Source organism: Pimephales promelas, chromosome 14 (genome assembly GCF_988280905.1).
Source record: "Pimephales promelas chromosome 14, fPimPro1.hap1.1, whole genome shotgun sequence".
Lineage (NCBI taxonomy): Eukaryota > Metazoa > Chordata > Actinopteri > Cypriniformes > Leuciscidae > Pimephales > Pimephales promelas.
Genome location: NC_142782.1, coordinates 18,752,515 through 18,778,555, shown reverse-complemented (window position 1 = coordinate 18,778,555; position 26,041 = coordinate 18,752,515). Strand labels below are relative to the sequence as shown.

The following is a 26,041-nucleotide window of genomic DNA, read 5'->3' as shown; positions in this document are numbered from 1 at the left end:
CAATCTTAACCATTCAATTTCATCAGAAATGATCTTTAAACAGGGATTTAAGTGTAAAATACTGAACTTGTCCTTTTAAGAGCCATTTGTTTGAAGTGGTAATTGTATTTAGCCTCGGGTTGGCGGCCCCACAAGGTGCATGGTGCTGATAGACTGGGTTTCTTCTAACATTTTCATACTGAGCTGAAACATCTGGAGAAGGGATGTGTTTTAATTTAACATTTAGAAAATAGACAAGACTAACTACTACACAAAATGTATCCTCAGTATATTCAAACATACCTTGTTTATCACATTGTTAGCTTAGTGCTGTTCATGCCTTCATTGGATTTTTGGATTTGTCTCATCATGTCTCAACTATTTTTTAAGATTACCGTTTATTTGTGTGCCGTCTGTTGCTTATGCTTGGCACTTTAAATGAAGCGAGACGTGTAAAAATAAACGCGTAATCATTTTTAGCTACCTGCCAGATTAGCGATATTTAGCATACACTCACTTCATGTTACTGATCGAGACACACTAACTGTTTCATAACAACATGTGCCCATCAGCTTCTGCAGATTTAACCGGCTTTGACAAGGCTCACAGTCCATAAAAAGAACAAACCCTTAGAAAAAAAGGTTCATCTGTATTCCTCAAGGATTTTGTATCCCTTTTTTCCTTCTTTCTATGTGACATCAAGCTTATTTTCATTTCCATTGAAGACCAAATGCTGCTTCAGAGTTTTTTCCTGAGGGCTGCTTGCGTATACATATAGATATGTCGTGTATAGTATCATGGCATATGATATGTAATCATATAGATATACAGTAGATAAAAAACCTGCATATTCTTCATTTATAGTACTATATAAACCAATTCATATTATTAATATTAAAGGGTTAGTTCACCCAAAAATGATTTACTCACCCTCAAGCCATTCTAGGTGCATATGACTTTTTTTTCTTTCAGCCAATTTTTTTATATATATATATATATATATATATATATCCTGGCTCTTCCAAGCTTAATAAAGTAGTAACTGAGATTTTGAAGCCCAAAAAAGTGCATCCATCCAACATAAAAGTAATTCATGCTCCAGGAGGGTTAATAAAGACCTTCTGAAGCGAAGCGATGCATTTTTGTAAGGAAAATAGCCATAATTATAACTTTATAAACTGTAATCACTAGCTTCCAGTCTTCCACTAACGTCTGTCTGCAAATTCACGAGAGAGTCGAGTTGCGGCATATGACGTAGGATGTTGGAGTAGCGTAACGGCAACAAACTCAAGCTCCTGCGACATTTCTCTCCACAAATTCTAGTTTTGTTTTGCTCTATTTGCGTTTCCGCATTTATAAATACCTCATGCATTACTCTTCAGCCGGAAGATACTCTCGTATGGATTACTTTTATGATGGATGGATGCATATTTTTCGGCTTCAAAATGTCAGTTACTATTCACTCCCATTAAAAGCATGGAAGAGCCAGGATATTTTTTAATACAACTCAGATTGTGTTTGACTGAAAGAAGAAAGTCATATACACCTAGGATGGCTTAAGATTGGGTAAATTATGGAATAATTTTGGGTGAACTAACCCTTTAACTTAACAAATGTTAAAATAATATTATATGCAGCAATGCAAAGCACTATTCACCTCTCTTATTGTAAATTTAATGGGACATTTTTATTAAATCTTTTAAAATGAATGATAATTTTAAGTAATAACAGCGTACATATTTGGACTGGTTTGAGGTTGAACAAATAATGGCAGGCTAAATTTTTTTGGATGCACTGTTTCTTTAAAGGTGCCACTCCGAACTCTCTATAGAAAGTGTTGTTAACTCATACAGATTTCATTTTGTGCTCCGCATTAAACCCTTAGGCTGTCTAGAAGCCTGAGCCCTTCAGTCGCTCTCTGCACTGCACAGCCCGGGCTGGTGATAAAATGCCAAATGCCATCAGCGGTAACCATGACAACAACACCGCTCAATCTAGGTTCATCGTTTTGCCCTTTCTAATGGTGCCCCATGTAGAGGACACGGTTGTAAAATGCACCAATTTCAGAAAATTTCCCTCTATATATGATGCACAAGCGTATTGGTTTGGACAGCTAAAGTCACGCTGGTCTGTCTTATACTTGGGGTGCCTGGCTTATGTCTGTCTGTTTGTGCACATCTGCTAGGCTTAAACGTGCTTTGGGCGCATTGATTTGGTTCTCGGCAAATTGTTTTGTCCCCTGAGCCCTTATTCTGAGTCTCAGATTTTTATTCAGTATTTTAAGAGCTTATTTTTGCTCTTTAAAGGAGTGCTAAGCCGCTCTCTTAGATCGCAGCGGCGCTGCCTGTGAAACTGCGTGTGGGGCTTCGTGCTGTTATCACACACAACACCGCAACAGGTACGACAATCAAAATTCAACACTGGGGGATGTGGAGGAAAACGTTTTTTTTTTTTTTTGCAAAATGAGACACACTTGTAATTAAAATGATTTTCTCTGTTCTATGAAACAAACAAAGTAATGTTGTCTTTAATGAAAGTGAAAGGTGTTCCCACACCAGGTTTGTTATCAATAATGGTAAATGCCATTGGTTCAATTGAGAGATCTCAATATGCAAATAACAAAAAATGACATTTAATCAATAGTATGGAGTATTAGAAGCTCCAAACTAGACCAGCAGGCTCAAACCCTATTTTGGAGTTCAAATCTACTGTCAGGATTTACTAAAGACACGCAGTGGTGAAAAATTAGCGCTGAAAAGGCATGGACAGGGTTATGCTTGCGGCTGACCTTATTGCACATGCATTTCTAGGACTTTCCCTTTCAATTGCAAAATTTATGGGAGGAGAGTATTTAAATGAATTTACTAAGGTTTGCGCTAGTCAATTTACTGGTATTTGTGCCATTATTTACCGCCCCCAAAAAGCATGTCTTAAACCGGATGTTACTTTGCGCTGCTCTCTGCTGTAGATTGCGTTAGTCATTATGGAAATGATCCGGCTGCGTCTGTTCTTTAATTTGAGCATCATTAGTAAATCACCCACAGAACTTTCCACTCCAATCTGTGCTTTTTTGGAATTTTCCCTGTTTAGTAAATCTGGCCCTATGTTTGTTATTAATGGTGAATGCCATTGTTTCTTCTGTAGATTGTAACTGGTTACAAGTGCCAAATTTGAATATGCACATATTAAAATTCCGCAACTGCAATATGAATTACTAGCATGGAGTATTCGTAATTAATCACTTGGTTGGTATATTAGTAATATTGGTTACAAATGCAAATTTTTAATATACAAATATTAAAATTGCACAAATTAAATATGCTATTAGCTCTTGTGTTTCTTGTAACTGGTTGAAATATTAAATGCTTTTTGAAGTTTCTGTTGATGGATGACGGTTTTGGTGATGATTATATAAAAAGAGCCAAGTAAACATTCTGCTAGACATCTCCTTTTGAGGATAAATCCTGACTTGTATGCAAAACTGTCCCTTCAGCCAGTTTTATAAACTTCTTGACTTCAAGATTAGTGGTTTCGGAAAGTTTGTGAAAGTTTAAGTCTCAAGTAGCTGTCAGCACTTCATTCCCTTTGCTCATATCCTCTAGTCTCCAAAGAGAGATAGGTTAACATTTTCCCATTTGCAGGGCAAACCCTCCTCAATCAGGCTGCTTATATGTGACAGGTTTATTGTTCCCTGGAGGGTCCTTAAAGCTGTCCATATCAATACTGTGTGGAAAACCAACTGAAAAGGCAACATCTAGATCTCTGAATTCAGAACAAAAGCTTTTTCTTACATCTCTGACACAATGGAAGGCATTTTTAACATTTTCAGGGGCAGTTTCACCTACACTCGATAGTATGTTTTTCAGCTGTAATGGATGGCAGACAGAGAGCTGATGATAGATGATGATACAGAGCAGTAAAGAAATGTCTGACACTGAACTGTCATCTGGCCCGGTGTCCATTACCAGACTTATTTCATCAATTTTCTTGAAACAGTGTATGTGTATTTTTAGTGTTCCTAGTTGGATGTGTGAAACTGTGCTATCATTTATATGTTTGGGATCTGGAAGATTTTTTAGTGTTTTTGAAACTACTCTTATGCTTACCAAGACTGCATTTATTCACCCTCAGTATTTACAGTATTTGTGCCATTAAATACTGAGGGTCAGTATTTACTCACCCTCATGTTGTGACTAAAACAGTTTTTTTGACTTTCATTTATTCTTTGATTATATATATATATATATATATATATATATATATGTGGTCCTTTCAATTTTTTTCTTGTGTGACGCCTGAATGAAAGGTTCATTATTATGCATTTCTTTGTCTCTCTCAGGTGAAAATCACCAAATTATACATGATGGGGCTGGCCTGTTCACGCCCATATTGCCTTGTCAAACAAAAAATGTTTTTCACAGTATAACCTAATTCACAGTTTTATGACAGGATGACAGGGTGATTTTTCAGATCATTGTGAAGAAAAAACTCTTGGCCACAACATCCATTAGTCAAAAGTCTTGTGGACGCATATTTATTATGTGTTTTGTGGCCTTATTTCAGAAACTTTCATTTTTCGTTTTTTTTTTTTCAATAACCATGCATAAACAATATTCTCTCAAAAATACAAACATGTACTTACATGTTGTTCACATATTATGGTAGCCCTATTTCATCTGTGCCATTAATATGTTTATAAGCAACTGAAAAAAAGCACAAATGTCGGGGCATCTCAAAACATCTCAAGGGCCCCAAAAACATCCTAGACCTCAGAGGGCTAATCGTACAGACGTTTAATGGTATATTGGGGTAACTGAGCGATATTCAGCAAATAAATACGTTAAATATCTATATTATTTTATTGCACAAAATTATCGTCCTCGCAAAAAAGGAGCCCTATGGATTATGCAAAATAACAGAAACATTATTCATGGCAGGTGATTTGTCCAGGAGTGAAAGAGGATGAATTCAGAGAAGCAACTTCTCAGTACTGATAGACTCTTAGTGCACTAAATGCTGTCAACATGCTAAAACTGTCTCTGAGAGGTTGCAGCATCCCCTTTAGCCACTGCACAAAAAGATTGAAACGTACTTAAAAATCTCAATAAACTTATTTAACTAGCAGTTGTGACATGGCTAGTCAACAGTTCTGCCAATCTGTATTACAAAGAATGAAGGTCACTTTCAGCTGGTCTGTGTTTGTCTTCAGGTAGAGGAGATTGTAGACGTGGGCACGTTTGCAGCAGAGGACATCCACATCCCCAGCGTGTACGTCCACAGGATCGTCAAGGGAGATGTCTATGAGAAACGGATTGAGGTAAGGTGCCGCAACTTGTCTGACTCATTTTTATCAGTTTTCCTTTATCCATCTATCCTCTGTCATCTTTTTGCCACCCCTCTGTCTGATTTTTACAGAGGCGCACAGTAAAGAAAAGCCAGGCTGAAAATCCCAAACCCAAAAAAGACTCTGATATTGTGAGAGAGAGGATTATTCGCAGAGCTGCGCTGGAGTTTGAGGACGGGATGTACGGTATGTACAATGACCATATCTCGTACATTTATAGTTTTAATCTCACTAGTCCAACGTTTTATCCTATAAAGTGATTGTCACCCAAAGATGAAAATTCTGTCATCATTTACTCACCCTCACGTTGATCAAAACCTGTATAGAGTGCATTAGCGCCGGCCCCCAAAAGTATTTTTCCATTAATTTTTCCTATAGGAATATTTTTTTATTAAGTTTTCTTTAAAGAGTTATAAGCCGTGATCCAAGCCAACCAGTTACGAGGTGAATCACAACACTACAAACTTTGATTTGAAGCAAAAAGGTTTTGAAAATCAGAAAAAAATTCAGAAGTACAACACTGTTTACTTAACGGTTTTAGTGAGGGAAAGAAAACTACAATTCAATAAAGAATTGAGTGGTGCGGGTATGAAGTCACTTTGTAGGTCAACTGGCAGTTAGCCTCATGCTATTTCTCTCGACAAAATCCCAATAGCATTTTTCCATAGGTTTTTGGATTATCGCAAAAAAAAAAAAACAAGTACTGTGATCAACAAAAGTTTATCATACTAAATTGTTTACAGCACTTCTTTTTCTAAATTTTGTGTTACAGCCTTATTCCATAAATTCATTATTTGTTTCAAAATTTTACAAACAATACCCCATAATGACAACGTGTAAAGCTTGTTTGAAAGATGTTTGAAATCTTTGCAAATGTATTAAACAATCATCAATTTCATCATAAAACATCAATATTCACAGCCTTTGCGCAATACTTTGATGAAGCACCTTTGGCACTATTTACAGCCTCAAGTCTTTTTGTGTATGATGCACCAAGCTTGGCATGCCTATTTTAGGGCAGTTTCTCCCATTCTCCTTTGCAGAACCTCTCAAGCTCCATCAGGTTGGATGGGGAGTGTTGGTGCACAGCCATTTTCAGATTTCACAATCGAGTTCAAGTCTGGATTCTTGCTGGGCCACTCAAGGACATTCACGTAGTTGTCCCGTAGCCACTTCTTTGTCACCTTGGCTGTGTGCTTACGGTCGTTGTCCTGTTGGAAGATGAACCGTTGCCCCAGTCTGAAGTCCAGAGCGCTCTGGTGAAGGTTTTCATTAAGGATGTCTCTGTACATTGCTGCATTTGTCTTTCCCTTGATCCTGACTAGTCTCCCAGTTCCTGCCGCTGATAAACATCCCCACAGCATGATGCCACCACATTGCTTCACTGTAGGGATGGTATTGACCAGGTCATGAGCAGTGCCTGGTTTCCTCCAGACATGATGCTTTCCATTCATTTTGGAAAATCCCAGAGGGGTTGTCATGTGCCTTTTACTGGAGTGGCTTCCGTCTGGGCACTCTACCATACATGCCTTATTGGTGGAGTGCTGCAGAAAGTTGTTCTTCTGGAAGGTTCTCCTCTCTCTTCACAGAGAAATGCTGGAGCTCTGTCAGAGTGACCATCGGGTTCTTTTCACCTCCCTGACTAAGGCCTTTCTCCCCTGATCGCTCGGTTTGGCTGGGCGGCCAGCTTGGAAGAGTCCTGGTGGTTCCAAACTTCTTTCATTTACGGATGATGGAGGCCACTCGATGTACCGGTCTCTCATGGTAAAGAAAGAGCTGAGTCGCAAGGCAAAGTTCTCAATTTACCGGTCAATCTACGTTCCTACTCTCACCTGTGGCCATGAGCTGTGGGTCATGACTGAAAGGACAAGATCCCGGATACTGGCGGCAGAAATGAGCTTTCTCCGCAGGGTGGTCAATCACGAGTGGTGTAATATAGATGAATTTTATGTTGAAGAATAAAACGTGAAAGTATCTTGAGCTTGTTTTCACCTCATACCTTATTTCAGCCATTTAACAAAAAAAAAAACATAAAAACAAAACATTGATTTCGGGGCAATGGAACCAAAGGTGCTAAAATGCTATAGGTGTTAAAATGCTAACTCTTTGCTACAGCATTTAACTTCATTCCTGCTTCACTCTATTTCCAACAGCTTAATTAAATAAAAATTGCTGGAGAAATATAAAACTACTAAATAATTTACAAATGTTGATATAAAAACAATATATTTTATTTTTTTTTACAATTTTTTATTTTTTTTTTGCAATTTTATTTTTGCAAAATATGCGTACATATGTATATATCCACACACACACACACACACACACACACACACTGAAGTATTTTGAGAGCATAGAGAGATTCAGTTACGTCATTCATGGGAGTGGGCGGAGTTAATGAGATATTTTGGCACGTCTTACTTTTTTTGTATTCTCTGATTGGTGTGATTTTGTTTACATCATTAAATGTAATGTAGTGTTTCATCAGAAATTTAGCTGTTAAACAATTATTTTAAAACTAAACAGAAATAATGCGAGCTGAGATCTTCAGTCTTCTTTAAAGGTTTATAAGTTATCGTTTAAAATCAGTTTCCCTCTGGAGAAAATCAATCTAGGCTTTTCCTGACTGTTGCACAATATTATTATTATTTTTTTAAAGTATTTTACTGCCCTCTGTTAGCCATGCAATTACAATGAATAAGGACTGAAGCTTTTAAAGTACCATAAAACCGATTCACACATCTTGTGTGCTATATTTCAAGTCATATGGTATGTATATGGTGCTGAATGCTTCACACTGAAAGCTTTGTGTGAAAAACATACTGAAATAGGGTGAACTTTTCCTTGAATTTTTACAGATTATTAGAAGCAACAATGGTTTTATTGTTTACTAAAATTACATTTCCTGTGTCTCTCATGATAATCTTTTAATGCAGTTTGATAACCTTTTTAGCTAACCTGGGCATTGGAATCCCCATGCTGGCAAGTAATTTCATCAAACCAGATATTACCGTCCACCTGCAGAGTGAAAATGGCATTCTGGGGCTGGTAAGCTCTTCTTTAACAGATTTGTATTGCATTTGCTAAATGCAGTTAGAAACATTATTGAAAAGCCTTAATCTTTAACCAAAAATCTTTATCCATAAATCTGTTATGATTTTAATTATTATGTTAATAAGAGAAAAACACACACTTAATGAGAGAGTTGTTTGAATCAATTTATTTTTTAGTGTGCACTTTAATTGCATCTGTAGTTTATATGAGAAAAATATTAATGGCAAATATTACCATTATCTGATTACTGTTATACTGCTGTCAAATATAAAATTAAAATAATGAGTGTAGACATAAAACCATTAGATCTGTGTAAATGTGTTTTGTCTACATGAAGCAGGAGTTAAATTATTCTCTCCATTTAACTATGTTGTTGTTGTTTGTTGTATATTTCTTATTTTTGCAGTGCACCCACCATAAAAGCATTAATTCATACTTTTATTTTTTTTAATATAATTCAGGGCCCCTATCCAACTGTGGAAGATGTTGATGCAGATCTTATCAATGCTGGTAATAATTATCCCTCACTTTCATTTTTGTAGACAGTTATACAGCATTAGCATTGCATAAGTTGCCTTTTAATAACCTAATTTGTCCATCCAGAGCACTTAATGAGACTCTTTCCATTCCACTCTTACCCTTTCAGGTAAAGAAACTGTCACAGTTCTTCCTGGAGCAGCCTATTTCTCTAGCGACGATTCCTTTGCCATGATCAGAGGGTAAGTACAAATCACATTTTAATCTTCAATCAAATATAATATAAGGGCCTTTTTGCTAACAGTGTTTTGTAACCATTTCCACAAAACATTTTTCACAAGTTGACTTTATTTTTAGTTGGTTGGTTCTCAGAAAGGCTGAGTACTTTGGCCCAGATGATAAAACTTTTAAAGAAACCAGCTGTGGGAAGAGCTCTCTTAGACATTCTGATAATAGATGTGACTTTCTATGTTGAATGAAGTGCTGTGACTGTTTTGGGGCGTAAGGGCTTGATTTGCAGATGGTTAAGGGTTGTTTTCTGAGTGTTAATGGCGAATGTGTGGAATGGAGCGGAGGTACAATATGCAATGAGTCGGCCATGACGTTGACTGCGCCTTTGGGCACTTTGGCTGACATTTTCAGCTCTGTCAAAACAGGTGGCTACTTTAATTGGATGCTTCTTGTACTGCTCAGTAGGGTGAGACGGCTGGAATGAAGGTGCTTTGTCTCTCCCGGTGCCTTCTGGCCTTCACGGAGAAACCTGCGGTGCTGTCAATAAAGCAATTGACTCTTGCTGGTCTTAAGTGCGAGAGTGTGTAATTCTGCATCCTGTGTATGTGAATTTCAATTTCCTGACAACACCAAGTGTTCATGTGTTGATTTTCCCAGAACACTGTATTAACACAAAGGCGTTCAAAAGTTACTGAGTCTGAGACCACTGAGAAAATACTTATCTTTTTTTCTAATTTAATTAAAAATAATATCAAATTTGTATTATTCATTATTAAAATGAATCATTTGAAAACAGTGTTATTAGACAAACAAATTTTTTTTTTGAATTTCAGGATGAGTTAAAAAATATGCATGTGTATACATTCACCTATAGGATTATTAGGAACACCTGTTTAATTTCTCATCAATGCAATTATCTATCAACCAATCACATGGAAGTTGCTTCAATGCATTTAGAGGTGTGGTCCTGGTCAAGACAATCTCCTGAACTCCAAACTGAATGTCAGAATGGGAAAGAAAGGTGATTTAAGCAATTTGGAGTGTGGTATGGTTGTTGGTGCCAGACGGGCCGGTCTGAGTATTTCACAATCTGTTCAGTTACTGGGATTTTCACTCACAACCATTTCTAAGGTTTACAAAGAATGGTGTGAAAAGGAAAAAAAACATCCAGTACGCGGCAGTCCTGTGGGTGAAAATGCCTTGTTGATGCTAGAGGTCAGAGGAGAATGGGCCGACTGATTCAAGCTGATAGAAGAGCAACTTTGACTGAAATAACCACTCGTTACAACCGAGGTATGCAGCAAAGCATTTATGAAGCCAAAACAAGCACAACATAGAGGCGGATGGGCTACAACAGCAGAAGAACCCACCAGGTACCACTCCTCTCCACTAGAAATTGGAAAAAGAGGCTACAATTTGCAAGAGCTCACCAAAATTGGACAATTGAAGACTGGAAAAATGTTGCCTGGTCTGATGAGTCTCGATTTCTGTTGAGACATTCAGATGGTAGAGTCAGAATTTGGTGTAAACAGAATGAAAACATGGATCCATCATGCCTTGTTACCACTGTGCAGGCTGGTGGTGGTGGTGTAATGGTGTGAGGGATGTTTTCTTGGCACACTCTAGGCCCCTTAGTGCCAATTGGGCATTGTTTAAATGCCACGGCCTACCTGAGCATTGTTTCTGACCATGTTCATCCCTTTATGGCCACCATGTACCCAATCCTCTGATGGCTACTTCCAGCTGGATCATGCACCATGTCACAAACCTCGATTCATTTCAAATTGACTTCTTGAACATGACAATGAGTTCACTGTACTAAAATGAAATGTTGGCCCATTTTATAGGATAGCATCTTGGGTTGAGCTCTATTGGGTTAGAGCTGTCAACCCAATAGAGCATCTTTGGGATGTGGTGGAACGGGAGCTTCGTGCCCTGAATGTGCATCCCACAAATCTCCATCAACTGCAAGATGTTATCCTATCAAAATGGGCCAACATTTTTAAAGAATGCTTTCAGCACCTTGTTGAAACAATGCCACTTACAATTAAGGCGGTTCTGAAGGCGAAAGGGGGTCAAACACAGGATTAGTATGGTGTTCCTAATAATCCTTTAGGTGAGTGTATATACACACTGTATGCATACATAAATTTGTTTTTACATTTTACACATTTTTTTATTAAATAACAAAATATGTATGAATGCGTGTGTGTGTGTGTATATGTATGTTTATTTGTTTGTTTCTTTATTCCAGCTATTTAGTTAAGTCACAAGATTAAATTTATCTTTAATAATGCATAGCTGTATGTTAAGCATTAGTCCCAAGTCGTTTAGAAAACTCCCTGTTGATGTTTTATGAGCCTTATCGATTTTTCCACAGGCAGCTAACGCCGCCCTCCCACAAGCCTCAGAATTATTTCTGTGTTCGCCGTCTGCGAATCCAGCAGTGGTTGGTCGTATATTTAGGCCTTAATTGTCTGGTGCAATAGGGAGCACAGTGAATGGTCATGGGGTCTTGGCTGTACCCGGCACAAGGGGAGTCATGACAGCACATACATTAAGAATAGAGCACTTCCACCCACTTACAATCTGTCTGTACATGCACGAATAAGGCCATCACAATCCAGTGGTTGAGGGGTGCACTATTTCAAGCCAATAGGCTCGACTTTTTGGCACACAGGTCCTACTCAAATGATTTAGTTTAGTCTTTTCAAGGAAGTGTCGTTTTTTTTTTTTTAATGGCCTTTTGAAATTGACAATTTGCCTAAATCGAGTGTGTATTGAACATGAATTTCTAGTTATTAAGGAAGTACTGAAGTTTACCCTAACATAAAACATAAACTGGTGAACTATTTATTTCAATTGTTTGTCAGCATTGACCTAAGTAATAATCTTGCATTTGTTAAGTCCATGACCAAACGACATGATCTCATAACAAAAATAGTGGCTTATTGTTCTTATTCTTATGAGGATGTCCCTGTTCTCAGTGCTTTATTGCAGACTTTACAGCTTTGAAACCAAATTCTTTTGTTCCACATTCAAAAATATATAATTTTATAATTCTATTATATTAAATGAGTGAGACCAAACCGATAAGTTTAAGTGCCTAACTCTACATCTGTCTAAATATTTAGATCCTAAGCACCGATGTTGTGAGGATCTTATTGGAATTGCTCCGTTTATTAGCCATGACACTCTTGAGTAAAGGTGCAGTCACAAAGCAAAGATTTCCCTACTCTGATTTTGTGAAAGGTTCTGTTGGTCGCTTGATTTTTCTGCGTTGACCAATAGAAAGCTGCTTTGTTTGACATTCTGTGCTTTGCTTCACATTTCTATTGACAAAAGACAATGGGCCTTTTTTGCCAGTGAAATTTTGCCGACATGTGACCGCACTTTAATTTTTGCATTGATGTCTTTTTTTTTCTTTCCTCTAGGGGTCATATCAACTTGACCATGTTAGGAGCCATGCAGGTATCCAAATATGGAGATTTGGCCAACTGGATGATTCCGGCAAGTTTCAATTTCATTTACTTATTGGCACAATATGTCAGACTGACCATGCAGAGTTAAGCTGAAATGTTTCTTGCTTCAGTCCAGCCATTTGTGTCACATACACAAAACATTTTGGCTACTGCACATTGTTTTGTTGGTACAATATGTTTGTAATTACATTTTCTTCTGTCCTTCTCAAGTATTTTATAATAGAGACTTGTGTAAAAGGTAAAGGCTCATTCATTGTTTCATAACACATACATTAATTGCTGAATCAAACCAAACTTCAAGACTATCATAAAACAGCTCTGATTCTTTCCCTTCTTTCCATCTGCGTCTATTTTCTAGCCTCCAGCTGAAATTATCTCAAGCTCAGCTTTCTTTTCGTTTAATGGAAATCAATGAGCAGCTAATGACAGAACTCACAGCATGAAATCAGAAGTGATTTATGCAAAAGATGATGTTCTCAGAGGAGCATAAATACAGATTTATGGTCTAATTTTACAGCTTTTATCTTCTCCTTTCAAGTGAAAAAAAAGAAGTTTTCACTGAGGTAGCACTTGTACAAACCCATGAAGAGTTTAATTTATACTGTAACATTTGGGATAACAATTGCATAACAATTTTGGTCAGAATATTAGCAGAACAAGATGCTCAACTTTTTTTTACTTCAGGATCCAAATTTTACATTTAGATTTTACTAGTGATGACCCAACAAGGTACTGTTTTTTTAATCAATAAAGTAACTATGTTTGTTTAAAATAGAAATGCATTATTATTATTACTATTATTATACTTTGTTTAATATAATGTGTTTTCCTATAAAAAAATACAAACACACACACACAAACATACATACATACATATTTATTTTGCCGCTCACTTGACTAAAGGATTATTAGGAACACCATACTACAACTGTGTTTGACCCCCTTTCGCCTTCAGAACTGCCTTAATTCTACGTGGCATTGATTCAACAAGGTGCTGAAAGCATTCTTTAGAAATGTTGGCCCATATTGATAGGATAGCATCTTGCAGTTGATGGAGATTTGTGGGATGCACATCCAGGGCACGAAGCTCCTGTTCCAGCACATCCCAAAGATGCTCTATTGGGTTGAGATCTGGTGACTGTGAGGGCCATTTTAGTACAGTGAACTCATTGTCATGTTCAAGAAACTAATTTGAAATGATTCGAGCTTTGTGACATGGTGCATTATCCTGCTGGAAGTAGCCATCAGAGGATGGGTACATAGTGGCCATAAATGGATGGACATGGTCAGAAACAATGCTCAGGCAGGCTGTGGCATTTAAACGATGCCCAATTGGCACTAAGAGGCCTAAAGTGTGCCAAGAAAACATCCCCCCACACCATTACACCTTTGTTTCCCACTCTGACATTCAGTTTGGAGTTCAGGAGATTGTCTTGACCAGGACCACACCCCTAAATGCATTGAAGCAACTTCCATGTGATTGGTTGATTAGATAATTGCGTTGATGAGAAATTGAACAGGTGTTTATATATTTATTTAGGCCCTTTTGGGACACAATCCACCCGTTAAGCACTAAAAGAAACAATAAATAAAATTTGTAAAACTCAACAAATTAATTGCACTGTATACAGTGTGCGCTAACACAAGCTCCAGTTAATCAGACTCACTGCATGTCAAAACATTTTCCTTTCCATTATTAGTTTACTTGTGTTCACATTGTTCAGTACTACTCCTTACAGTCATCCAAGTATATTGTCTACACATTGTTAGCCTGTTATATTGGCCTAAATCCAAAGTCATTGCTTCCCTTTAGGTTATTAAAAGGGTTTCCAAGGCTTAATGAGAGTCAATGTTGGCTGTGGGTTTTTTTGGAGCCATTCTTCAGCTGGCTGTCGCCTGTGGCGCCTGGTCCTGCACTGAGTTGAGGGGCTGTCGATACACAGCTGCCCTGCATACAGACACCTCTGCAGGGTTATTTATAGTTCTCCAGGGCCCTCGCCCTGTCACTGACTGATGCCTCCCAGCCCTCTGCACGTCTCGCTTATCGAGTTTGCTTGAAGGTTATTTCTTGCAAACTGGCACACATGGACCATGAGCTGCACTCTGCTTTCAGTGTTGTTTTCCCCCTCCCTGTCTCTTTTTTTGTGTTCCTTGCTTTTTTTTTCCCAAGTCTCCTCACTTGCACTTTGACAAGGCCAAAATGTGAAGCATACGCTGATATGCAGAGATTACATTCATGAAACATGTGCTATTTAATGTGCCTGAGATGGTGAAGATATGGATTTGTGAGCTGATAACATAAATTAAAGCGTTTTTTTAAGTGACAGCGACAGAGCATTCAGAGTATACAATTTATCACTTTTTGTTATCGAATTACGCAAAGTGTAATCAAACACCTAACCTTGGTTTTGATTGCTGTACCAATCAAGTTACAGTCCCCCTATAATAGAGCTTCAACGAGTGCTGGGCAGAATAGGATTTGGTATATTATATTGTGCATTCCATTATTTGATAAAATTCCTTCTGTCCGTCCATTTGTCCATCCGCTATCTGTGGGGACATCAGGATACATTATCAAAGATAAATTGATTTCCATGCAGTGCTACAGAGTGTGCTGTTCTAAGATGTCTTCAGCCTTTAAACTCTTAATGAATCAGACAAGCCTGACAGACTAATCACAATAATCCCTCCAATTACTGTGGGCTCCCCGGCCACCTCTCAAGACTAAAAGGACAACAGACTGTAATGTGGCCAGAGGGCCTGGAGCTGGAAGAATCATATTATCAAGAGAAGAATGGAGACATTACTCAACCCCGTCTCTTCCAGCAGCTCTCCTTTTCCTCAGCATCCCAAAAATGATGATAAAGACATTCCACATCAAATAGTCATAACATTTTTGACAGGGGGCAAGTACCAGTAAAAGAAGAACTTTTGAATTGAGCTATTATTTTGGGGAGATTTTTGGGGGTAACTGTTGTTCAGCTGTTATCATTAATTGTCACTTTTCAGACCATTAGTCAGCAAATCTTCGGTAAACACCACAGGTGTTATGATGTCTACAGGTATGAAGGTTAATATATTTAACCAAGCTGACATGCATTATTCACTTTCCAAACCACCACCAGAATACCTGTGGTAATGTTCTGAACCTAGAGAGTCAACTTTCACGCATGCATGCATTAATTTGAATGTTAACAGCAGAATTCGTGTTGCATCTTGCGCTTGACACAGAGTTCTAAAGACGCAGCACTAAAGTTAAAAGAAGTTTTGTTTTTTTCTCATTCCACTGCCAGCATCTCATGTTTTTCAATTCAAAAACACATGCAGTGTGAATTGCCACTTTGACCTATCAAATTTCATTTTTATTTTTGTGCTGTTGATTGTGGAGGACGCACTGCCTCTAGTGTGTCCTTGGAAAATGCCCCTAAAGCATTGGTAAAGGGGATTATGAATTAGCATTTATAATGTTCCAGGACAGCTTAATCCAAAAAAAAAACAAACAAATGTACTACATCAGCCTTGAGCTCTCAGAAGAACTGGTTGGCATTCATTTGTAAAGGAAGGATTTTGGTTGCTTTTTATGGTGAAGCTATTTTTTTTCATGGACAAGAAGAAGGGAAAATTCCTCGTTTTATAGTCACGATGTGCTTTTAATTATAATGTACCACGCTGATGCAAAAAATGGGGGTCGAACATGTTCTGAACTAGATGAAATAATCCTGCTTGCTTCCACATCCCAACACCCACACACTCTCTTGTAAAAAGATGTGATTCATGTGCACAAACCTGAGTTAGGACTCTCTAACTCTTGACCCTCATTCAGAAATGCCTCTCATACAGCTTTTCAGCAAACCCAGACGCAAAATTATAGTCCACTGTAAATTACCCATTACCTGACAGAACTTAAGGCCACAGAAGCTGCTCAGTCTCTGCATCTTGTTCTCTTTTATATGTTTCATGGCATTCAATTTAATGCATTATTTAGGACAGTTAATTATATAGGAATATCATGCAAATTGTTTTTATTTAATCATACTAGCCCCCGACCAATATGTAAATTATATATATATATATACAGGTATATATCAATGAGCCATGGGCACCCCCATGTTCAGTCTTGATTCATTTCTTTTGTAAAAATCGTTAGTTATTACTTTAGTTAATTTAAAATTTCAAATAGTAATGTCATCGTCCAGCTCAGTTCCCATACAATTGTGTCAGTGCAGGAAGATCAATAATTTTGTGCAATATTAGGTGTCCCCAACCAAGCAAGCCAGAGGCGACAATGGCAAGGAACCCAAACTCCATCAGGTGACAGAATGGAGAAATAAAAGACTTGGGAGATACAAGACTCAGTGGGGGGCCAGTTCTCCTCTGGACAACAAACGAACAGTATGATTATGATTCAGTCAGCGTTACAGGTCAGAAGTAAGATTGGATCGGAAAATTCAAAATACTTCATCCAGTTCCATCTGGTTGAAGATATGGAGATGGATTTGTTGAGGATCAGTGCCACTGGCCGTCGTGTCGATGAAGCCTTCACAGAGTTTAGTTGTCTAGTCTAGTTGACACAATCTTTGCTGACACTTCAGGGATGCGTTGCGTCTAGGCACAGGTCTTCCTGCCCGGATCCGGATGACTACCGGCTTTAAACCTCAGAATAAACAGAGAGACTAATATTAGCGTAGATGCCATTCTTCTTATGATATAACGAGTACATAGGGAACCATAGGAAGTGTTCCTGGTTCCGGCTAACCTAGTATATGCAGCCTAACAATCATTTAACTGATTTGAATAATAGAAATTGATTATATGTTATGTGTAAGTAAGGTTAAAGAGATGGGTTTCTGCTACCTGAACAATTCTAGGAAGGCTGTTCCAAAGTTTACATGCTAAATAGAAAAAGGATCTGCCGCCTACGGTTGATTTTGCTATTCTAGCTATTATCAACTGGCCAGAATTTTTTAATCGGAATAAACGTGAAGAACTATAATGCGTTAAGGGCTCGCTCAAATATTGAAGGCTAAACCATTTAGTGCTTTGTAAATAATTAGCAAAAGATTTTAAATATATTTGCAGTGTTTAATAGAGAGCTAATGCAATGTTGACTGAACCGGGCTAATATGGTCATATTTCCTGGTTCTAGTAAGAACTCTTAACTAGGGTTGGGTATCGTTTGAATTTGAACGATTCTGATTCCGATTCCGATACCTTGTTTCGATTCCGGTTCCTAACGATTCTCGATTCTGATTCTTTTAAGAGGCAGGGTCAAAAAAAGTTAAGCTAACCTTGCTAACCAACGGCCTTTCTGAAGGAAATACTCCTTCTGTAAAAATACTCCTTTTGTCACAAATTTTGCATTTTGCCGAGATTTCGTTATTTTTAGAAAAGTGAAGCCACACTTTGGATCGCCGACGTAAGGTACTCATGTTCGACTCGCGTGGTTATGCCAACACTTCCGGTAGACGCTTCTTCGTTGGTGTTGTTCAGCGGTTTCTTCTTCCGGTCGGCGGACTGTGAATATCGAAACTAGGAATCGAAATTTTAACTTTTGAACGATTCCGGGAAAAACGAAAAGTTAGTCTCGGTTCCAATCGATACTCGATTCTCGATACCCAACCCTACTCTTAACTGCTGCGTTTTGTACCAGTTGGAGTTTGTTTATTCAGCGTGCAGGGCAACCACCCAGTAGAGCATAACAATAATTTAGCCTCGAGGTCATGAACGCATTAACTAACTAAGAAAGGTGTCAGAACACCCAGTGCATCACTCTGTGCTGCGTTTGGGGCTGCATAGCTGCCCATGATGACCCCTGTCCACTGCTGAAAGCACCTACAATGGGCACATGAGCAATGAATAAACGCTGAATAAACAAAGGTTGCCTGGTTTGATTTAATCAAGTTTTCTTTTAGATCAAGTGGATGGCTGGGTGTGTGTCATGTGGATGTTACTTTGACATGTTCCACTGTCAGACCAGGTATACCCCTTGATGGCCCCTTAATGTCTTGGTGCTAGAAACCACAGGACAGAAGAGTCTTGTGGAATCCGCATCAGAGCTGTTTTGGAAATGTCAAGTTTGGAGCATGATGAGGTTAATGATGATGGAATTTAATTTTTTGGATGAAACTACTTTTTTTTGGACTTGCGACAGCGGGTTATATGCTGCACAGAGGCAAGCCTGCTTGCCAAAAGGTTATGTTTCTAGTTAATAGTTAAAAAAAAGAAAGAACATGAAATGTTATTCCATAAAGTTCACAGGTCCTTCAAGATGTGAAGACTTATTCAATTGACTGCAGATGTTCAGCTCTGTTAAACTACACAGCCTTTTGTCACACTGTCACCGCCGCTTCAATTGTTGTCTAGGAAACGGCATTAACGCCAGCCACCGTTGAATCACCACACATGTAAATGTCCAGCCAGTTTGTGTAGGAGAGAATTAGTTTAGAGGAGCGGATAAGGACGCAAGCCGACAAAAGGAAATTGCCTGAAGTGAGGGGCATAATTTCTTGTCTTCATCAGTAGGCATGAAATGCAAGGGTAGTGTGATTTACAGGGGAAATATTTGATAAGTTGTCATGGAAACTCTCAGTCTGCTGTCCACTAAAGTTGCGGGTTTTTTTCATGTGAAATATCCCCTCAACACATACACACACACACACACCCACACACTTCCATGTGGCTCTTTCCCACCGTGTAAACAGTTCTCCTTCCAGAATGTGCCTGCTTCAAAGCCTGCATAAATGAAGAAAAAAAAACGCACATGCAGGTGTTTGCACATGGATCTCTTCCTTTCCACTTTGCTCCCAGTAATTTATTTGCATGCTGTCAAGCTCTCTGTGTTAACAGCCAACAGTGATTATAAGAGCTTGATGGTTGATTAATTGATTTGCACGTTGTGGTTTTGAGACTCTCGGACCATTTTTAACTGGTTAATGCATATGATTCAACATCTGACAAATTGCAGTTCAAATTTCATATCTATTTACGTCATTTAATGTAATTTGTGAATCATACGGCACCACTTATTTTCTATTGTTATTAAGTTGTAGGAACAGCAACTACACCAAGATACATTTCAATGAATACCTCACAAAAATAATTATTTGAAAAAAAATGTTGCCAGTTTAAAAGAATAATTGAACTTTAAAGACTTTCGAATTGAAAGAAAAATCACAAAGTGTGCTGACAGAAAACTTCATCTAGGCCCTTTTCTTTTTTCCCCGCAAACTTTCTGTAAAAAGCAGTCCAAACATTATCGCTATTTCTTCTTCTCTGAGCTGCAAATTAATGACTCCCAGTCTTGCCTCCATGCAATGCACATACAGTACAAAAGTGTCGTTCACCAGAGTCCTGTTTTCATCACCATGCATGTTTGTGATTATGTGAGGCGAATGCAAATGTACCAGGGTTCGATGGAAACGAGGAAGTGTGAAATTAGACCCCGCTGCGGGGGCGCCTAAAACAAATATGCTCAGATTCGGACCAGGGCAAACGTGCCCAGTGTGAAAACCCCCTAATGGTGCTTTTCCACTGCATGGTACGGCTCACTTAAATAGTACCACCTTGTTTGAGGTTGTAAGTAGGGCTTTCACTTTACGTTCGAAAATCGATTGGACAATGGATCGGACCAACACAAGTTTCTAAAACGAAAATAGGGAATCGATTTTAACCAAGTATGTACACTGTTAATTGGCTTTATGCACAGCTGGTTCGAATTACGTTCAATTAAATTTTGGCGATTTTTGAATTGCTTAAATCATAAATGTAGCCCTGTTGAAGACTGCAACAGATGTTTCTAGCCCACTGTCTGATTTGGAGAAGGTAGTGGCCCTGCATGTTTAGCCTACACAAACTTACTTATTTAAATATATAATATGTATTTAAGGGGGTTAAACAGGCCAATTTAGCTCAAAAGGGAATTTTCAATTAATTTGTAGGGAATCTTAACAGAATCACTTATACAGCCATGCAAATGACTCGTACAGCATTCATTTGAACGGGTCGTAACTATAATCTCTGCAGCGGATATAAATATTGAAATCACACATTTTTACGAGTTGCAGAAAGAAAAAAAAATTAACCCTTAATTTAACCCTTCTATCGTTTCTTAGGTGGGTTATTTAATTTATATCAATGCACCAGTTCAGCTTAGAGTCTAGTGCTACTTGCTTGTCCTTGCGTTGCTTTCGGGATTCCCATTTTCTGCGTAAAAGGGGGGTTTCCCGGGTCCGTTGCTTGGCTGGTGGTCTTCTCGTGCCTGGATAGATCTTGTGGCGGCCAATCACATGGTGTGTTGGCGGATGCATGAAAGTCTTTTGAAGATTGAAGCGCTTTGCAGTCGAAACGTGTTACCGAAACTTTGCAGCAAAACTTAACTTAGAACCGAGACTCTCAAAGAAAAGTGAGACAAGTAGTTAGATGGCTTGAATGAAGCTGTTTGAACCCATGTTCTTCTGATCTATTTGGGTTCTTACTGTATGTCTGCTCTGCTATCTTGGTGGGTCCATCTCTAAACCAATCAGTCTTTTCCAAACTATCTAACTTTGACAACGTTCGTCCTCTCTTTAGGCTCGCCTCTTTGAAGCTTGCAGTCATAGTTTAGCGTAGACTAGCTGGAACCTGGATCTTTATGGTTCTCGAAGATTGATTTTAGGTCTGGAGTGTTGAATTTATTTTGAATAAATCATATGGAAGATTTATTTGTGTTTGGTTCACCAATCTTACACCTTCAGTGAATTTTCAGTTTTATTTTTAACATTTTTTCATGGGCTACAATCGTTTACGTGGGCAATTAATTTTTTTTATATATATTTATAATTCTAAATACAGCCATGTTGAAGCCTTCCAAGAGTGCCATACAGATATTAAAATGTGACGTGTAAACACTGCAGATCACTGATTGGGCAGAAAGAATCGTCACAACTAACGTCATTGGATTTGCGAAACAACCTGCTAGCAGCAGCCGCAACCACAATATCATTCGTTCATACAACTTTTTTAAACAAATTGCTTTAAACGACCATTACACGCAACTTGAAAAAATAAATAGCTGAATCGTGGTCAGTTGATGAGGTGTAGACGCTCCTCTTGTAGTAGCCGAGAAGCAGATGATGTCACAGCAGTAGGTGATCAACTATAATGATCAGTCTATAATCCCACCCACTTTAAAGCGGTACTAACTACAGTGGCTGGAAACCTAACCGAGCCGCGCCGAGTCTTCCCACGCAGTGGAAAAGCGAGGCAAGTTGTGCCGTACATTGCTGTACCGAGCCGTACCACGCAGTGTGAAAATTCCATAAGATTTGCCCAGCACAAAAACAGGAATGACTTTTCATAATCCTGTATTTAGGTCCATTAAGGACATCATCATAATTTTGCCACATATTAGGATCCTGTGATATCTTGCCATTAAGATAAAGAGACTTATTTATATTAATATTTTTCATAATATTTATTTTATGAGGCATTCCACCATATCCGACACCTGGAAAAAGCCATCAAGACTTGGTATTACATTTATATTCACCTCTCTTTATTGAGATTCTCCTCAAGCATTTCAAGTGTGTCTGTCTCTGTTGGAGACTGAAGGAGATCATGCTGGTTGAGCTCAAGCCGAATACTTAGAGAAACAGCAGAAGACATTTTCTTGAATGAAGTCCCACAGCCTATAAAATAGAGTTTGGAAATTGCTGTAAAATGACACCACAGGGGATCAGCAAGCATGAACGGTCAAGGCACTGGAAAAAAAAAAAGTGTTTTTCGTAGAGGAATGGAGAATATTTAGGCATTGACTTAATGTGTTGCTTCAGGGACGGCAGGAAATGTTGTGTTGATGCATTCAAAGCCGAAGCAAAATCTATATGGCAAAAAACAAGTGTCATTATCAGACGTTGTGTTAACACATATACTCCTCATGGATTTCTTAGCATCCATGTGCCCAGTTTGTGTTTGTGCTTGTGTCTGCATCCATGCGTGTTTGAGAAAAAAACAATAAAATCAGCGTCACTGAAAAGGCCCTTTTGTTAAGTGACTCCAGCCATAGGTAATCAGGTTTATGGTTTCCTAGCAACAATGCCCTTTCAAATCTCCTCCAAAACAAACTTGATCAAGCTTTTTTGTCCACCTTGAATTGAACTAAAACACATAGGATTTCATTTGAATTGTTTAAGTGTCTCATTTGTTTCATACAACCTGAATTAATCTGTGTAACATAACAATGTATTTTGAAGTACATGTGTGTGTTGCTCATTTCTTGCAACATCTTTTTTCCATGTTCCCTTCAGGGTAAGATGGTGAAAGGCATGGGAGGGGCAATGGATCTAGTGGCCAGTGCTGGAACTAAAGTGGTTGTTACAATGGAGCACTCTGCTAAGGTTGGTGTAATCATGAGTCCACGTTATGCTGGCTTTCTATATTACATTTGAATTTGTTTGCAGTTTGTAAATAATAGTGTAATTTGCATTCAGACACACAATGAGGATGCCTATTTGTGCTCTGCTAATGAAATTAGTTCCAAAAGAATCCAAATTATCAAGCTTCGCATGTCACAGAGCAACTGAAAGCCATTCTGGAATGTTTCTAATTAATACAAGCGGAACAACAAACAATAAAGTGTTCTGGTGCTGTTATAAGCAGGGGTTCAATTTGGCGAGAATGATCCAGAATAACATTCCGGGACCTTCGAATGGAATTTATTTTATTTTATTTTTTTATTCAATTTTGATCCAGTACACGCATTCCATTTCCAGTGACTTTGTTATGACTTCAAAAAGACCCTTCATTACAAAAATTCATGACATATTTATGCTTTCCTCATAGCAGTAGCAAATTGAAAAAGTATAATACTGCTAAAAGTGTGCCGTTTCCACTTTCCTTCAAATGTTTTTTTTTTCTTTTTGAAAGAAATTATGGTCCCACTTTATATTAAATGGCTTTAAGTACTATGAACTTGCATTGAAAAAATAAGTACAACGTACTTCTGCTCATTTTGTATTGTAAAACATTTTTTGCTGCTATTGAGGTGTGATCTGGGTAAGGTTAGGGACAGGTGTGGTGGTATGGGTAGGTTTAAGGGTAGGTTAAAGTGTAAGGGATGGGTCAGCTGTGTAATTACAGATGTAATTACATAAATTAGTTACAGCTGTAATTACATGCTGGCATTTTAAAAAATATAAGTATAATGTAAAAACTAACTGTATGTACACAATAAGTCCATTGTATCAAATTATTTGTTTCAATGAAAGTACATAGTATTTAAAGCCACTTAATATAAAGTGGGACCGAAATTATTCAGCAAAGACGCATTCAATTGATCAGATGACAGTGAAAGTTTGTTGAAATGCAAACTGCTGATCAAAAATGCTTTCTATTTATCAAAGTATCCTAAAAAAGTGTATTACGGTCTCCACAAAATTAAATGTTTAACATTTGATAATAATACAAAATGTTTCTTGAATAACAAATCAGCATATTAGAATGATTTCTGAAGGATAATGTGACACTGATCACAGGAGTAAAATTACATTAACAATAATTCACAATATTATTGTTTGTACTGTATTTTTGATCAAATAAATCCAGCTTTGGTGAGCATAAAAGATTTCTTTCAAAAAACATAAAAAAATCTTACTGACCCCAAACTTTTAAATGGCAGTTTATGTTAGCCATTTTGCTTGCTAGATTCAAAGTTATAGACTGTATGCGGTCTAACCCGTTTAGAACTTTAGAAGACTTGTTTAGAACCCGGTATCCTTTGTGTCGAAGTAAGAATCATACCACTGGACCAACATCATATAGGTATTAGTCATATTTGTATATTTATCCATGTCATGTAATGCCTTTCTAGGTCACCAGAATCACCATTTAAATTGGAACTCTTTCCCCACCTCGAAAATACCAATTTAAAACTAGTTTTTAAAAAATGTCAACACTTTTGGAACACTGCTTAAAAAGGTTAAATAAGTAATGTCTCTTTCCCTTGAGAGGATGGAAAATCAGCTCTTTAAGATTAAAATATAAGACCAAAATATGTTGCATTGAACATTATTTTACGAAGGTACAATGTGGTATTTGTTGTAATTCCTATTGCAAATAGTTTGTTTTAAATGTAGAAGGAATTGTGTTGATTGCATCAATCAGTTTTAATGAACAGATTCTTATTGAGTCACATTGCATGACACGTATTTCCTGTGAGAAGGGCATCATTATTTCCCGTGAGTGACAGAATCTCTTTTCCCTAAGCAGACAGTTGGAGAGGCGTCATTATTCTGAGAAGCTTTCAGCAGTGCAGACAGTGTCAATGGTATATGCCTCATATGTTTGCAACCTAATAGTTGTCCAAAAATGAATATTCTATCATTATTGTTACGGTAGCCAGCCCTTCTGGAATATCCTTACTCCAGTTTCAACGCCTCCTTTTGCATGTTTAGGGACTCATATTATTGCTTCCTAGTATGTAGGACTGCTGCTGATTGATTGCTGATTGACTATCACCTGTTCTGATTCAACTCTGATTAGTTAACCTATATCTGGCTTGTTAACCTGGTGTCTGTTATGAAGGAGATGACAGAGGCAGATCCAAATGCAACAATTTATTCCAATCTAAGACTTTGTCAAAGATAAAGAATCAGCATCAACAGTTTCAGGGTTAAACAAAGGCGTGTCAATAACCAGGCTGAAGATCAAGGGCGGGCTGCAGGCAAACGGAATCCAAAAACAGGCAGAGGGTCACTAGGCAGGCTGCAGACAATCACAGATATACACCAAGGCAAGCGTCAAGACACAGATAGGCACGGAAAACCAGGAATGCTCAGACATGCACACAACAGTGAAACAATCCTTCACAAACAGACACCAGGTTAACAAGCCAGATATAGGTTAACTAATCAGAGTTGAATCAGAACAGGTGATAGTCAATCAGCAATCAATCAGCAGCAGTCCTACATACTAGGAAGCAATAATATGAGTCCCTAAACATGCAAAAGGAGGCGTTGAAACTGGAGTAAGGATATTCCAGAAGGGCTGGCTACCGTAACATAGCCCCCACCCAAAGGAGCGGCTTCCAGACGCTCCAAACTAAACCCCTCCTTCCCAGGGAGGGTCAGGCAATTCAGGAAGCCAGGGAGGATCAGGCAGTTCGGGGATCCCCAACAGAGCCGGACGGACACAGAGACAAGGTGACACCGCAGGTCCGGAGGGCAAAGGCGGAGCGGAAGGCACATGGGACCGAGGCGGAGGACAGGATCTGGAAGGCTGTGGTGGAGCCAGGGTGACGGCTGAGCAATGCAGAAACAGTAGGACGAGTGAGCCTGGCAAAGCTGGTGGGCTGACAGGACATGACGGAGCTGAGGGAACTGTGGGCCTAGGTAAAGCCGAAGGATTGAAGGACCAAGGTGGAGTCTGAGGCTCAGGGGACAGAGGCGAAGGTGGGGGGTCCACAGGCCAGGGTAAAGCGGAGGACTGGACATACTTAGGC

The 26,041-nt window shown here is 38.4% G+C and overlaps 1 protein-coding gene across 1 annotated transcript in view; it reads left to right on the top strand.

Moving 5' to 3' along the window:
* The window catches only part of oxct1a (3-oxoacid CoA transferase 1a), a 54,928-nt gene that overhangs the window by 16,818 nt on the left and 12,069 nt on the right, over positions 1–26,041 (top strand). Inside the window, exons 8-14 of the mRNA XM_089119543.1 lie at positions 5,193–5,296; positions 5,395–5,509; positions 8,277–8,371; positions 8,839–8,887; positions 9,024–9,096; positions 12,520–12,595; positions 22,851–22,940. Of these exons, the coding sequence (XP_088975669.1) occupies positions 5,193–5,296; positions 5,395–5,509; positions 8,277–8,371; positions 8,839–8,887; positions 9,024–9,096; positions 12,520–12,595; positions 22,851–22,940 (602 nt within the window). The remainder of the gene's footprint in view (positions 1–5,192; positions 5,297–5,394; positions 5,510–8,276; positions 8,372–8,838; positions 8,888–9,023; positions 9,097–12,519; positions 12,596–22,850; positions 22,941–26,041) is intronic.